A 17,172-nucleotide genomic window follows, 5' to 3' on the forward strand; every position below is an offset into this window, starting at 1 on the left:
CCAGGATTCCTTTGGCCCCCTAAGCTGGAGAGAATGCCTCCATTCTGTGGGGTGTGTGTGTGTGTGTCCCTGTTTCCAACCCCCCCCCCATCTCAGTTCTCATTCCACCTGGGCTAGAAGCGCCAGGTGGAGGTGGGAGGGAGGGGAGGGGAGGGGAGGGGAGAGGGTGAGTCCTGGGGGAGGAGGGGCTCCACTAAAGGGGTTCAAAGAAAGCACAAACCCAGATTCCAAAGTTGTGTATTTTTCAAAATAAAGATCACACATTGTTTAGAGACAATCTACACAAGTTACAAAAAATAGTTGCCCAGGCATAAGCATACACAGGTTTGTTAATTATACACATATGGTTACAAGTGTGCTTGCAAAAAAGTTCATTGGAAATATACACAAGGCTCTGTAAATGTACACCGTGTAGTGTTACAATTCTATATTCAAACAAGGAAAATTGACAGTATGTTACATTCACTTACAAGTAGACAAAATGCAAAATACAGTTTATCTTCTGTACAAAAAGGGCGGGCTTCACACTTTACAAGGTGGAAGGGGCTCTGATTGGGGGCAGGGCGGGGCTGAACCTTTGCACGTCCTTTTTACTGTCACAAAATAAGCAAAACATGTTACTCCTGGAAGATTAAAAAAACACTATTTTTTAACTGAGTCATTTTGTAGAACATTTAGAAAGGATCTCGCTACTGTTCCACGAGGTGACAAATAAAACCAAGCTTTTTTTTCTCTTTAAACATTAACTAGGCTGTATAAAGAACATTTCCTTCAAAAGAAAAAATTTACTTCTGGTTGAAATTACAATTTACAATATACAACACTATATGCTACGACCATAAAAGGTGTGAATATACATTGAAATGCACAGGTTTGCTAATTTTTTTGTCTTACCAAAAAACGGGTTTATGTTGATTCAAACTTCTCCACATTTACATTACAGAGGTTTACAAATGTACAATTGTACAATCAAAAGTATGTTCCACTACTAGGGTACATTATAGATACAGATTAGACATCAAAACAAGAAAATACTACAAATTTTTATATATGCAAAGTCTACACCAAGTATACACTATATATTTATAGAAGCAAGACCAAAGCAGAGTTGGATTGTTTTTTCTCATGCTAAATAATCACATTTTGCCTTTGAACAGAATAAATCAAGTCGGCCGTAAACAAGCACACCCACCCTGCTTTTAAAATGTCCCGGGTGTGCATTCATCCTTCCAAAAATCGACTAAGCTAAGTTCTTTAGCATATTCTACTCCCCCCAAAAAAGCAATTTAAAAAGTTTCATAAACTTAAAATTCTCTTAAACTGAAGCTTTAGCAACTCTGAAACTTTTAATATTTATAAACAGCATTAAATGCAAGTTTTGTGCCATTTAACTAAAATGAGAACTTCTGAATTTTGACTAAAATGGGGGGGAAAAAACAAGTATTTGCAAAATTTGCCGGCTCGGCAGATGAGTTAAAAACCTTTTTTTCTTTTTTTCTTTTTTTTAAACCAACCACCCTGAAAGTTTCTGCACTTGGGATATAGATACAACAGTGAACAAAATATGTGGCCTCCCATGTACATCGGTTACCTATGTACAAGTATCCTATACACCAGTAAAACAGCAGGGCAATTAGTCAATTAAAAAAAATAATTAGTACATGTTATGCATAATAAAATTAAAGAAATTTACAAAGGCTTTTTTAAAGTTTGTTTGATTTTCTCTGTAATAGGTGAGCAACCATTAACCCTTTTCTAACTGTATATTGGAGTATTCCCGGTTGCTGGTTGGATTTGCCTATTGGCCACTGAGTTTTTCAAGAATTCATTGCTTCAAATGATGCCATTGGGTGGTCCACAAATTGGCCCCAAGTCCACCCCATTCTTCATATAGTATTTTTCCAGCTTTGCCAGAATGTGTTTGCCATAGGTGTACTTGCGTAAAGTTGCAATGTGAGGCCGGATCTGGGGAAAGAGAAACAGTTTGTGAATTAAAAGGTTGCTGCCCCGACTGCGAGGACACAAGGAACAGCCAGACAGACACACGACCAGACAATCCTACGTGGTGAAGGGAAGCCACGAGGCCTCTTTTGTCCAACTCCTCCTACCAGAGAGAAAAGTAGGCACCTCAGAACTTGGGTTCTCCACTGGGCTACGACCACTTTGCCACGGCTGGTCTAAGACAGACAGACAAGACAGACGCACAGACACAGACATGAGGACTGCTGTAGTTTCAACGACTCTACAGCTGGAGCAAAGTATTCATTAAGCACGAATGGTGCTGGGGATGCCAGAACAAAAAAAAAAAAAAAAAAAAAAAAAAAAAAAAAAAAAAAAAGGCAACGGTCCCTGCCCTCCACAGATTGCATTTGATGAAGGAAAGAATATTCACACAAATAAATAAAGATACAATCTGGACTAAGCCAAATAGGTGATCTCCTGGGGAGACGGGGAAGGAAGGAAAGAATCTGGGGTACGGGCTTCATATAGGAAGTTAGGGATTCCGAAAGGGGAAGTAAAGGAAGAGTATACATAGCAAGTATGAGGGAACGGCCTCTCCAAAGGCATGGACCCGCCTAGCTGGGCTGGAATGTAAAGTGCATGAATATAAGTCATGTGCAGATGTAAGCTGGACGTGGATTACAAACGTCTGTAAATGCCCAACAAAGTCTGTATTTGATCCCAGAGGAGACAGAGGCCCACCGAAGAGCTTCACACACAAGGAGCGCCCTCCTCTGGCAGCAACAGCAATGTGGAAGCTGGACTGTGGACAGGGAGACCAAGTAGGATCTACCACCCCATTCTAGGAACTGAGAAGGAGGCTGGATACAGGAGACACTGTGTGGGGGAGATAAGACTTGGCACCTAACTGCAGGATAGGAAGTGAAGGGAAATGAAAAGCTCCGGGGAAGAGTCCAAGACTGTAAACCTGAGTGATTTGGAAGGAGGACGGTGTTTGTGCCAGAAGCTGGAGAAGTTTAGAAGATTTTCCAGGAGAGAGAAGAGTTTTATTTTGGACATGCTGAGTTTTAGGTGGCTCTGGGACATCTCCAGAAGGCCATGTCCAAAAGGCTGCTGCTGATATGAGCACAGTGGAGAAAATGGGAATTTGCCACCAAAAAATGAGTAATTGAAGGTGATGCTCAATGCCTTTGTGCTTCTGGGGAAACATTCCTAATTCCATTGACCTATCACATATGGCCTGATGAAAGCGACTACTGGTTAGATTCCAATCTATTCCATCTTTTGAGTGGGTTGCTATTGACCTGGCCTCTCTCCATCTAATCATGCTCACACTCAAGTCCCCAGAAAAATCAGATTAGCTGTGTAAACACACACACACACACACACACACTCAGCCTATTTTGACTAGACTAGCCCTTGATTTAGTTCCAGAAGCTTCCCAACTTTTGCTCATACATATGTCTGGCTCAGCACTTCTGAGTACATAGTAAAGGTTCTCATTACCGAACTGTGTTCTCAGTGAGGGCAAGAGTGTCATCACTGCCAGACTCAGGGAAACAGCAGAAGGGCACGCCAAGTGAACGTCAGTGCCTAACAATGCTGCCGCCATTGGTCTGCTGAATTTCCTGTAGTTTGATTGGCACAATGTAAAAAGCACTGGGTTTGGAGACATAGAACTGAGATTCAAATCTCACCTGTCCTATGACTGGTATTTACCTTGGGAAAGTCACTCAAATTCTCTGGGCGTCAAGTTTTCTTAATCCAAGAAATGAAGACATTGGACTAGACGGTCCCCAACATCCATTCCTACTCTAAATAGATGATACTATACAAATAAACCATTTCAGTCCTCTGCCAAATTGACATAGAGGTGATCTCAGCCTTTCCCACTGACTTTCTTCCCTGTTTGTGTACAAGCACATTGACTGCCAGTCAACGAAAGCTCCCATAGACAGTATTAGAACTTGTGTTTTCTGGCAAACAGCATTTCACTCTGTGTCCAAGCCTCCTGGTTTCCTGGCCTGTTTCATGTGCCACTTTCCATCAAAGAAAATACACCATCCCGGAAAAAAGAGGGATTTTCTACAATATGAACCATTCCCTATTTTATACTTCACTTCCAGGTTTACCGTCTCTTTTCTCAGAGCCCTCTCCATGAATCTGGCAAGCCAGCCTCAGTGGAAGGAACAGGGTACAGTGGGAGTCCTGGAGCTTCTGGTACAAAGCATGGAAGCACATACACTCGGAGAGGCTTTTAACTGACTGAAAACAACTGGGAGAAGAGAGAAGAAAAGGACCCCAGCACCAATTCTCTCCCCGGGTTCAGTGTCAAGAGCAGTCAGGACTATTCAACTCTCAGAGGCTCCTCATGTCAAGTGACTATTCTAAAAGGGTCAGAGGAGAGGAGTTTGGCCTTAAAAGCCATGGGCAGCATCAGTTTAAGGGGAAAATTCATCAGGAACACTAAAAACCTGAAACCATCCTGATGGTCAAACACGGAACTTCTTTATTTTCTTCTATATTAATGCTAAACCCTTAATCACCATCACCATCCACTTCCTGGCAAAAGCGAGTGAGGTTGGCCTCTCTGCAGACCAAAGGAAACATGAGCAGGCTAGATTGTAGAGGCGAGGGTGGGGACATTTCGAGGAGCTCAGAAAGTGGCTGCCCCTGCCCACACCATCTCTCTTCCAAATGTTCACTCTGATGATGGAAATTTCACAGTTAAGGAGCCATTTCTTTGGCATAAGGATTAATCTCTTAGAATGTAATCAATTATACACTGAGCTTAATCAGTCAGAAATGCTGAATAAGATTATCAAATTCTTTCCAGTAAGAAAAAGATTTGGAAAAGGGTCTTTGTCTCTCTCAATCCTAAAATGGAAGAATGGCAAAGGCTAGGCAAATCAGGGTTAAACTTGCACTGAATCACACAGGTAGGATGTATCTGATGACAGATTTGAACCCAGGTCCTTCTGACTATACGCCTGCCTCTCTATCCACTGGGCTACATTTACAGAAGCCTTATCATGGAATAGGGAGGCAGTACGTTATAGGACAAAGATTAATGAATATGTGAGTCAAACGTTCACATGTAGGGGGCAGCTATGTAGCTCAGTGGATTGAGAGCCAGGCCTAGAGACAGGAGGTCCTAGGTTCAAAGCCGGCCTCAGACACTTCCCAGCTGTGTGACCCTGGGTAAGTCACTTGACCCCCATTGCCTACCCTTACCAATCTTCCACCTATAAAGTCAATCTTCCACCTATAAAGTCAATACACAGAAGTTAAGGGTTTAAAAAAAAAAAAAAAAGTTCACATGTAGGGCAGCAAGGTGGCTCAGTGGATAGAGCACCAAGCCTAGAAATGAAAGTTTCAAATCTAACCTAAGGTACTTCCTAGCTATTGGACTCTGGGCAAGTCACTAAGCCCCAATTACCTAGCCCACGTCTCTCTTCTGCCTTGGAACTGGTATTTAGACTTAAGTCCAAGACAGAAGGTGAGGGTTTAAAAAAAAAAAAAAAAAAGTTCACATGCCACCTTCTCTGGTTAGCAGAATGTAGGCCAGTGCCTGATCCAGAGTAGCAGCCTTATAAATGCTGCCTGATTAATTATATAAACTTGGACCAATGACAGTATCATCTCAACCTCAGTTTCCTCCTCTGTAAAATGAAGGATTTTGACTGGACAGCCCTGATGTCTCTTTCTAGCTCCAGATGTTGAAGTTTATGAGCCACGATAACAACAACAACAGTAAGAGCAACAACATCAGGGGGTGCATTAGGGTTTACAAAACCCTTTAAAAATGTCATCTCACTCAGTTCCAAAACCCATGGGAGGAAGCTGTAAGTATTAACTCCATTTACAGTTGAGGAACCTGAGATGAATGGAGATTAACTGACTTGCCCAGGGTCACCAAGATAGTAAGGCTCTGAGGCTGGATTAATAATGGCTAACACTTGCATAGAGAGGCCTATGTACCAGGAACCATATTAAGTTCTTTACAAACATTATCTTATTTGAACACAAAACAACCCCGAGAGATAAGTGCTCTTATTATACCGAGTTTACAGATCAAGAAACTAAAACAAACACAGGTGAAATGACTTGCCCGCCACAGTCATTGTCTGAGGCTGGATCTAAACTGAGGACATCCTGACTCCAGGTCTGATGATCTATCCGTTGACAAGGCACTTAAGACCGCCTAGTCCAAACACCTCATTTTATAGATGAAGAAACTGAGGAACAGAGATGAAGGGTGTGTCCATGGAGACAAAGTAATAAGGAGCAAAGCCAGGCTGGGAGAACGGTTTCCTGACTCTCAGTCTAGTGATCTTTCTAATGCACTCGAAGACTTTGGAGCTTCTAGTTTTAAATGGGGGGAGCCTAACACACTCTCCTGAAAATAACCGTATGCCAATAATGATCTCCCACAGACTTCATGAACATCATGGGCAATCATATACCTTATGCATGACAATCTTCCGCTGGGCTGGTTCGGCCACATCAATCATTTTCTGGACCACGTAGTTGGCGTATTGATCTTTCATCATGGTGTATAAGGCACTGTGAGGGCCATCATTCATGGTGCACACCTCATCAATCAGCATGGCACGCTCCGTGCGAGATGCATGAGTAACACATTTTTCTACAACATTGCTGTTAAAAAAGAAAATGGTAAAAAGGTCTGAAAACCAAGCCGTGGGGTTAACTATTGCTGGGTCAGCTGCCTCGCCAAGGCTGCCACTGCTGTATAATGCTTTTAGACTGATATATTTTCAACAACAAAAAGAAAACCAAAAATACTGATCCTCAATGAGTCCATTTTACCATGGCTCCCAATAAGAGAGTCACTTAAGGTTAATGCTGTAAGGGTCCCTGCAAAATCATCCAGTCAAAACCTTTAAACAAAGGAGGAAACTGTGGTTCACATGAAGTGACTTATCTGAGGAGTCAGATAAGAGTCAGAACTATGCTCCAGGGTTCCTGACACCCAATCTTTACCTCTCCCTAGGCTGCCCAGCTCAAGAACTTAAGGGACAAACGGAAAGGATTCTGGCTCACACCATCAGAAAAATGGCAGATTGGTCACTTTTTACAAACCCCTTGAACCCCTGCCCAAAAGAGTTACATGTAAAAACCTCAAGTGACTAAATACATCAAGAAAGTAAAAAATACATAAATATTTAATATTTATAAAATTATAAATACATTAATTAAATACTATAAATAATATAGCATAAAATAATATCAAGATAATATGAATGCATATAATTATAAATATTATAAATGTTTAATATTTATAAACATATAAGTAGACCCACACTATTATTATCCCTATTTTACAATTGAGGAAACTGAGGCAAAAAGATGTGAAATGACTTTCCCAGGGTGATAGAGTTAGTCAATGTGTGAGACCAGATTTGAATTCAGATCTTCCTGACCCCTGTCTAGCTGCCCAATGTGGTGCCCCCTTGATGCCTCTACGGAAGAAAATGAAGCCCCTAATCTTGAACAAATTCAAACTAGAGAACTCTTGAGTGCTCACTTTGCACTAGGCCAGACAGAGACAAGAGTACCAGCAAAGCCTCAAGCTTGTGAAGGGCTTGACCTCATGCCATGCAAGACTTCACATAAACAGCTCCATCTCCCTTCCTTCAAGAAGGGGCAGGAGTTCACTCTGCCCACTGATGTGGAATAAAGAACAGGAGGAAGCTAGCTATTTTTGCTTTGTGTTTCCCCCATCCTTAGCCTGGTGCCTGGCAGGATAGGCATAAGAAAGACAGGCTGAATGACTGATACAATAAAAATCTACTCACTAGCAAAGTAGGCGGGTGAAAGTAGAGGGCCAAGGTACCAAATAACCCCTCCCACCTCCAAATGGAACAAGAGCATTTATCAAAGCATTTGATAAAAGCCCAACATAAAACCAATAAATCAGCAAAGGAGGATTCTTTAAAAAAAAAAGAAAAAGATAAAGAAGTGAAACACCAAAGATAATACAAAGGGGAAGAAAAGTACCCCATGCCTGATTAAAGATGCCCATATGTGTATGTACCAGAAAGCATGGAACAAGAACTCCACAATGGTTCAAAGGAGAAATTTAATCCACAGAAAATAAATTAGGATTTTACACAGGTCAGATATTAAAACACAACACAGAATTCAAAAATACAATCTCCAAATTACAGATAAAATATACAATAATCATCGATCCAGCTGATTAAGAGATCTGGAAAACAAAAACTACAGAAGCAATGGGAAAGTTGGCAGAAGAGAAACTACCTGTCAACATTAAAAACACCACCACCACACATGGATTTCATACAAATCAAAAGGCCCGAACTGAAAGACAATACACAGCAGTTAACTTCAGGGACACAGCTCTGCCAGAAAGAAGAGACCAAATGAAAAACCCTGAAGATCACAACGCAGCTATTAATACGAGAAAACTATATACACCTTCTCTTTAAGACAACAGTCATGAGCCAGAGTACTCAGATATACTTCAAGAAAAACTCTTGAGCTTCAAATGTCGAGACAGGGTGTTGAAAGTGAACGATTCCAATGACAATTTAAAAGAAAAGGAGCAAGCAGTCAGAAAATCTCTGACAATGAACAAATCATGTTCAAATAACAAAATTGTCTGGCACAAACACAAGAAATCCCCAAGGGGAAAAGAATATATGCTGAACAACAATGCCAAATGACATCCCACCAAAGTTAGGCAAATCGTGAGAAAGAAAAGAGACAGCAGAAGAACCGAATAGTCAATTCAAAATTCCCTCAACAGGTGGAAGAGGTGAACCAAATTAATGCCTTTTATAGGACTGGAGTTACAGAAGAGAAGGGTCGATGGCAATGTCTTTCCAAGTAAGAAAAGGAATGGGAGACAAGGACCTTAAAATGATCACACAAGAGAAACTTAAGTAAGCCTGAGAACTAGAGAAAAGTCAGAAAAATGAGAGGAGGGGAAAAAGGGTTTCTGGGAATAGGGCAGTATCAGAAGAGTTTAAGTTCAACCAGTTAATACCAGGGTCAAAGTACTGATAAAAAAGATGAAGGGGATTTCAGTAGAAGCAACACTAACAATAATGAAGAAAAAAAAAAAAAAAAAGAAAGAAAGCATCACCCTGATAGTTATTAACTTTAAATGTTAATGGACTAATCACAGAATGGATAGGGAAACAATGCTCAAGAATGTCTTGTATATAATACATGTATGTACATACAAACACATATATAACATGCACACATGCCATCTATGCATCCATCCAATTCACAAAGAGGGAAATGAAAATAAGACTGGAACAAAATTTACTATGTATGAAGTGAATCCAAAAAAGCAAGAGCATGGGATCAGACAAAGTAAAAACATTAGAGATAAATAAGAAAACTATATGCTTAAAGGAATTACAGGTAAAGAGACAAGTATTACTAAATACATGCAACAAATGGGAGAGCATCTGAAGTTAGAAAAGATGATAGAAGTCTTTAATGTTCTCTCAGAGCTAGACAAATTTAAACTTAAGTGAAGGATCAACCAAAGAAAAATAGAGAACTGAGCAAACTTCTGGAGAATGTAGAAATGAAAGACATAAAGTATCCTCTGAATAAGAGCATAAAAAAACATTCCTCTCTCTCATTAGCACATGGCACCTTTACTAAACTGGAATATGTGCTAGGGCACAAAGAACTTTAGCAAGTCACATACAAGTAAAAGACATGGTGTATAACACATCCCTTAGAGACTACCAGTTTTTTCCTTCTACAAAGAGAGTTGCTATAAGTATTTGTAAAAAAGCAAATACATACACTGAAGATGCATACTAAAAACATTTTTTTTTACTAAGAGGGGAACTAAATCAAAAGTATACCCATCAATGCTCTTCTATTTTATAAATTTTCTATTTCTATTTTATTTTATCATGTCTTCAGCAGGTAGGTGGATGCTAGCAGTGAAGTCCAACAGCATCTTCTCTTGTTCAGACTTAAACCTAGATCAGGAACTTAGAGAACTCAGATCATTGAGTCAGCAATCAGACTTTGCCCTGGATCATACCATTTTGGGAACACTGAAAAAGTAGTAGGTCCCTAACTTTGTCCTTGAGATCCTGGAATAACAAATTACTCACTACCCCAAAAAAGCAGCAACAGGACCAGCCCAGACCTTCTCTACAGAAGCATGGCAGAGTTCAGCCTTATTATCAGGTATAAGGTCAAGAAATAGGCTAGAACAATGGGCAAATCAAAAAAGAACCCCACTATAATGAGTTGTTAGGGTGACAGGGATGTTCAAGACATTAACACAAGAAAAGAAAATGACATCAAAACATGTACAAGCAAAACTTCAAAGAAAAATACAGCGTGGAAACAAATACAATGGAAAAACCTGGGAAGAACTCACATGAACTGATATGAAGTGAAATGAACAGAACCAGGAGAACAATTCATAAAATGACCACAATCTGGTAAAGATAATGACACCAAAATATCTATAAGAAAAACCTCAGAAAAATATACTCTTGGGTACAAACTCAAAGGGAATTCCTAGGAAAAGGATATTTTTAAGTTTTAAAATATTTTTATGAGCAAAATGAAAGAATTTGGGAGGGGGGAATGGAAATAAATGAGAACTATGGAAGAAAGAATTGTAAAGAGAATAAAAGATACAAAACTTTGACCTATTCTGAGTAGAAAAAATTTTAAGACTCACTGTATTAATCTGAACATCACAACAAACAAACAAACAAATAAATGAATAAAGGTTTGTTTTGTTTAAAAAAAAAAAAAAAAGCTTAGGCATCCTATTTCAAGAAATCTTTAGGGAAAACTCCTTAGCATTCTTAGAACCAGAGAGCAAAGTGGAAAAAAGAAAAAATTCATTAGTCATTCCCTAAAAGAAGTCTCATGATAAAAACTCTCAGGAGTTGTAACTAAAATTCAGAAGTTCCAAGTCAAGCAGGTGCAAGCAGCCAGAAAGAAAGAACGCAAGTACCAATGAGCAACAGTCAGGTTCATACCATAGTCCCATTGTGAAAGAGTGGAGAACTTGGAATATTATATTCCAGAAAGCAAAAGACACAGCCTTTGGTCAAGAATAAATTTCACAGTAAAACTGAGTGTAATACAGTAGCAGAAAAAAATAGCCCTTAATGAAATAGAGAACTTTCAAACAATCCTAATGAAACTATTAGAACGGCAGAGAACCTCTGAAATAAAGACACAGGAGTAAAGAGAAACATAAAAAGATAAATATGAATAAACAACAACAAAGGACTAAATAAGGATAAACTGCTTACATTCAAATATGAGGAGATGATACATTTGTCCCTTCTTAACCCTATCATCATCAGAAGTCATAGAGGGATCCCAATTAGACAAGATCTGGGAGTAGTTCTGTTATGTCTTGATGATCTTAAGAAAAGGATGGAAAGGGGGAAGAGGAATGAGGAGAGGGGTAAGGAAGGAGGGAAGAAGGGAAGGAGGAAGGAAGGTTAGGGAAAATCTAACACATAAACACATATTCAGGATGTACAAGTAGACATCTACACAAACAAGGAAGGGAAAAAGTAATTGATTCTTGAATCTCAGTCTCATCTAAACTGGTCAAAAGAAGGAAAAAAATACACACACACAGATGGGCACAGAAATAGATTTCATGCACCAGGAAAACAGGAAAGACGAGAGAGATGGTAGTAGAAGGAACTAAAGAGAAGGGAGATTAAGGGAAGGCTCATTCCTAAGGAGAACTGATTCTAAGGGGGTGACGGGTTACTATTATATTAAAGTCTTATCACTATGATAACGACCAGAGGTAGCATGCTACTCACTTCCTGATACAAAAGTGAAGGGCTCAGAATGAAGAACAAGACGAGTAATTCTCTAGACATAGCCAATTTGGGTATTTGATTTGAATGACTATACGTGTTTATAATGGGTTTTGTTTTTCTTCTGTTATCAGTTGGGGAGAGTGAGAAGACAGATCTTGGCCGATTAGAACCAAAAAAAATCTTTTCCAAATTCGGAAGGGGCATATGAAGAGGGGTACAGTATTACACTGTTGGGTAAAGCTTTGAATTAGTACAACAATCTAAAAGTGACTAAAATGTACAAACCCTTTGGTCAATGATAAAAAAAATTAAAGTTCAAAATACTTACAGCAACACTTTAAAGACTGAGCTAAGCCAGTAATGTAAGGTAAATGTAACAGTATCATTGTGAATATAATAAATACAGAGAAGAATGGGAAGACTTTATGAACCCGATACAGAGTAAGCAGAGTCTGGAAAATAATATACACAATGTTTACATAATGACAGACAGAAAAAATAACAAAATTAATGAAATTGAATGAAGTGCAACTATAGCCAGGGGTATGCTGAAGCTGACTTCCACAAACTGAAGTTTGAAGGTTTTCACATCTTTGAGGTATTTACATTTCAGAAATTGGCAAATGCTACAAATCAGGGCTTGATTTACTGTTTGGTTGATTGCCTAGAAAGACTTTATGTGAGGGGAAAAAGGTTAATAATGCATATAACATAATAACATATATAGTGTGCGTGCATATATTTTGGGAGGGAGAGAGCTAGTTGTTAAACATTTACCAACATACTCATCAAAGTTTAGCCCCGAAGAAGAGATTGGAAATACTTCCTCTCATTTTCAAAGATGCAGGCCTGTGTGGGTGTGGAATACTACCTATAATGTTAGAGTTGGCCGACATGCAGGTTAGTTGCTGAATGTTTTTATTGTTGTTCAAGGCATAGTTCTCTGGGAGGAACAGGATATATTGAGAAGTGCCAATGCAAAAAAAAAGGTGGGGGGGAATTTAAACAAGAGGTAATAGAAATTCCTACCAATTGAATAATTATATGATAAAGCACACTACCTCGGAGAAGGGATGTCTTCATTAAGCAAAGTGGCTCTAAATAGGTTCTAAATAGGCTAATTGAACTTCATAGGATAAAAAAGCCCAATTTTTGTCATGTTGTCTGCCAAATTTTGACAGTTTATCAGCTTTTAGAAATTAGTCTCAACTTCTCTCCAATCATATTAGAACCTAGAAGGAATGGATTACTTCTTCATCATACCTTCTTGGTTCAACTGTTAAAGAACTAGATGGAATCAGAAAAATACAGGAATCACAATCACAAATTAAGAAGGATTTGACCAAGAGTCTAACTAAAAGTAGAAAGAAATCTGGAAACGAAAGAAATCAATGGACAACCAAAAATTCCAAGTTTTCCTACCATTGCTAATGTTAATGCTGGTCACCTGTGTTCGGCAGTTCCTCTGGATCACTCTGGCCTTTGCCCAGGTTTGTGACAGGTTTTACATGCTTCCTTCTAGGAAATAACATTGCCACTTCACACACCACACAAGCAACTCTAGCTGCTTGGCAAATCCTTTCCTCCCTAGTTGGCTATGTTAATGTAGCTATGTGCCCAGCATCTAACAGAGTATTCTATGCAGACAACAAAAGCTCGTTGTTGCTGGTGCTGATATGAACAGAGCTTTTTACAGACTTCAGAGCCACAAAACCTGAAGAGGAAAGGATCGCACAATTTCTTCTATCTTTCCTCTTACTCAATCCAGAATGGGATCTCAGACAAATAGTTCTTGGTCTCTGCCTGATGACCTCATCTATTCCCCTGGGTTCAATGACCATCTCTACAAACAAGACTCCTCAGATCTATCCTTCCTCCCAGTACCTCTCCTGGCCTCCAGGCCTCCATTCCGACCTCCTGAAGGTATCTCAGATTCCTTAGGTTCAACAGAACTCATTGTCTTTCTCATCTCCCTACCCCCAGCCATCCTTCTTGCAAAATCTTCTATCTGTCAAGGGCACCATCAGCCTTGTCACTCCTGCTCACAACCATCTCTACCTCCAGAACCTCCTTTCATGCTCTCCTTTCACTTCTTTTCATTCATACAAACTGCAACACACTTTTCCTTAGGGTCCGTGTCCCCAGCTTCTCTCTTTTCCAAACCATCTTCCACCAAAGTTGAAAGGGAGATCACTGAAAAGCATAGAGACGGAACTCCCTTGGGCCCGAGCTTCTGGAGGTTCAAAATGAAGCACCTTGGTTTGGAATTTAAGGACCTTCATCACCTACATCAAATCTAACTCAGTTTTACTCTACTTTAGCCCTCTTCGCTGACTCAGCTCAAATAGCCACCTACTGTAGATTGCCTTTCCTGATCTCTTTCAATTGCTTGTACCATTCTCCCCTAATTACTGAATAATTATCTTATACAGGAAATCCTCAAAGTCTTAAGAGGTAGTAGTGCAAAATAGAACTAAAAAAGCCTTTAGGATGCCTAATATATACTTACAAGTATCTGTGTTACTCTCCCACAACCCCCCAACAGCTCAGCTAGGGTGGTTTGCATTTTTTACTTTATATCTAGTGCCTGGCACATAGTAGGTGCTCAATCAATGTTTGCTGAATGTCCATTCCACAGCTGCAGAGCACAAGTTAAGAAGGCCGTCCCCTTCTCCACAGCCGTGTATACAACTTAAAGAGGTCAAAGACAAGATTCAACATATACCACAAAAATATTTCAAGAAGCATGATTAGTGGTTGCACTGACGGAAACAATGTAGAAGTCAACCAACTAGAGAATGACTAAACCAACTATGAAACAGGAATATAAGAGAATTAATAAGAAACATATACAGGGGCAGCTACATGGCTCAGTAGATTGACCGCCAGGCCTTGAGACAGGAGGTACTGGGTTCAAATTTGACTTAGGACACTTCTTAGCTGTGTGACCCTGGGCAAGTCATTTAACCCTCACCCGGGACTTACTGTTCTTCCCCCTTGGAATAAATACCCAGTATTGATAGTTTTTTCGGTTTTGTTTTTGTTCTTAAAGAAAGAAAAGAACACACACTAAGAAATGATGGATATGAAGAATATAGACAAAATATGATGCAGAAGGAAGCAAAACCAGGAAATGATATACACAATGGTTACAAAAATTAAAATGTGAAAGAACTATACATTAAAAGAGAGTACTACAATTATAATATCTAAGCTGAGCCTTGAACAAAAGATGAGAAAATATCCCTACCTTTTTTTCGTGGGAAAAGTGGGTGTCTATGAGTAAAGAACACTGAATACATTTTCAGACTTGGTTGATGTGTTTATTAGTCTTGTTGAACTGCATTTTTATTTTTCATTTAAATTCTTTGTTTCAAAAGATGGCTAACTTGGCAGATGAGGGTAATGGGATATATTTGGAAACCAAGGTGATTTTTTAAACAAACTATATTGTTATAAATTAAAACAAAAATTCCCCTCCTCCTGTTGTATTGGAACTTAAGTCTAATTCTGGTCTAATCTGAGGATAAGCCAAACAATCCTACCAATTCCTCTCCATGATGCCAGGACATGAATTAATTATAAATTTGGACCTTAAAGAAACTTGATCTAACTTTATAAAATTTAATGATCAGGCTTTCTCATTGATGTTACTGAAATTTGGGGAAAAGTTACTTATTTAACTCTTTCCTCATGAGGCACACTACGATTTCACCAAGAGCTAGTTTACTGTGAAAAAGCAATTTAATCTGGGTCTCGCTACTATTCTCCCTGAAGCAACAGAAGCTGGAACAGTTCTTCTGCCCCTATTACCAGAACTTAAGGAAATCTACTGGGAGATGAACACAGAACTGTCCTCTGGGATCTTATGTCTGATTGGCATTGACTATTCACATTCTACATCGCTTGTGAAATGGTCAGGAGCTTACTCGATGAAGGGGAGGGGAGGGGAAAGGAGGGGAGGGGAGGGGAGGCAGAATACATGAAGCTGGCCAGGAAAAGAGAGTAGACCCAATCCACAGGATTGAATGATGTAGTCTGGGTCTCATCAGCCTCTCAGAGCAGACATATAGATCATATTCACAAATGGAGCTCACTGATTTCCATTTTTAAAGTGGAAACAATGAATTTTTATCTATGGAATTTACTCTCTATCGCCTTGGCTAGAATGTCGCCAATTCCATATGAGGAAAGGCGATTTACCCTTCTGTATCACTTCAAAGGGAAGAATTCAAATAAGACTGCAGGTAGGGCACAGGACAAGTGAAGGACTAAACACCACTGGTCAGCCAAGAGCTAGCTTCCAGGATTCCCTTGCTTTTGGCAATGGTCTAAAAAACAACAATGTAAGATCAGGACTGAGTACTAAGCTTATTGTCATTTAGATTCCCATCATTAGAAAAGAACTTGTACATCATTCCTTGTGGACAAGTTTACAACCTAGTAAAAATGTGAGTTCACCAAGTTCTGTGCAATGGAAAAGATGAGAAATTCCTGTAGAGGAAAAAGGAAGTTTCTAGATGTCTTGGACCCATCTACTTCTCTCAAGAGCTGCTCAAATACTGGAGTGTGAAAACGCATTCCCAGAGTACCAAGGAAAAAGCGCTTCAATGCTCAAAGAGGCAATGAAAGGGGCCGAGTGAGGGAAAGGGTTGGCTTTGCTTAGCGTTTAGTCAACGCAGGGCTATTTAATTTCCAATCCAAGAGCAGGTTTTCTTCATTCACAAAATGGTTTATTCTGCCTTTCCCCAAAGCCTCATTTAATCTCCTCATCTCCTGAAGTCTAGGCAGATCATGCAAAATATAGCTGTCGTAGGCTCTAAACCACATATGTACGTACCTTGCAAATTTGTGCTGACTTAACACAAGCACATTCCCTCTTATTTCTGCTACGATTTTGCTTTTGTCCTCGGGACGACCATGCTCCAATACGTGTTGGATTACATAGTTTCCATACTGGTCCTAGTGATGAGACAAGGAGAAGAGCCAAGCTCACATTCGAACTAGTTGCATGGTGCTACACAATTCTTTTAAGACTGATTAACATCATTTCCCCTAAAACATTAAGATAGTTCCTTTGACGAACAAAAGGACGCTTAACCGCAGAATAGCCAAGTGGCAAATCATTCCCCTTTTATAAATCACCACACTGTGAGGACTAGAGAATGACATCAGTATAATACATGACTTTGTGGTTTACTTAACAGATCCAGTGGGTATAAGACCTTGTTCACGCTGGATTTGAAAACTGCCTGATGGCTTGCAATTGCATAGAGTGGCATGTGATCAAGGGGAAGAAACATAGCCCTTAAAATCCTATAGCATAAGCCTGATGTTTTGGACTAGAGCAAAAGGAATGATTCCTCAAAGTGTTCAT

The 17,172-nt window shown here is 39.5% G+C and overlaps 1 protein-coding gene and 1 non-coding gene across 3 annotated transcripts in view; both read right to left on the reverse strand.

Annotated features, from left to right (window-relative positions):
• Positions 1–221: 221 nt before the first annotated feature.
• Positions 222–17,172, reverse strand: part of PUM1 (pumilio RNA binding family member 1) — a 163,433-nt gene continuing 146,482 nt past the window's right edge. For both annotated transcript variants that reach the window (XM_044667964.1, XM_044667963.1), the window contains exons 19-21: positions 16,636–16,757; positions 6,429–6,621; positions 222–1,965 (exon numbers count right to left, since the gene is read on the reverse strand). In XM_044667964.1, the coding sequence (XP_044523899.1) occupies positions 1,834–1,965; positions 6,429–6,621; positions 16,636–16,757 (447 nt within the window). In that variant the 3' untranslated portion in view covers positions 222–1,833. The remainder of the gene's footprint in view (positions 1,966–6,428; positions 6,622–16,635; positions 16,758–17,172) is intronic.
• LOC123243459 lies at positions 3,426–3,512 on the reverse strand. The gene has a single exon (XR_006505982.1). It is a non-coding gene; the product is annotated as a small nucleolar RNA SNORD103/SNORD85 (small nucleolar RNA).

This window comes from Gracilinanus agilis, chromosome 3, assembly GCF_016433145.1.
Source record: "Gracilinanus agilis isolate LMUSP501 chromosome 3, AgileGrace, whole genome shotgun sequence".
Classification (NCBI taxonomy): Eukaryota; Metazoa; Chordata; class Mammalia; order Didelphimorphia; family Didelphidae; genus Gracilinanus; species Gracilinanus agilis.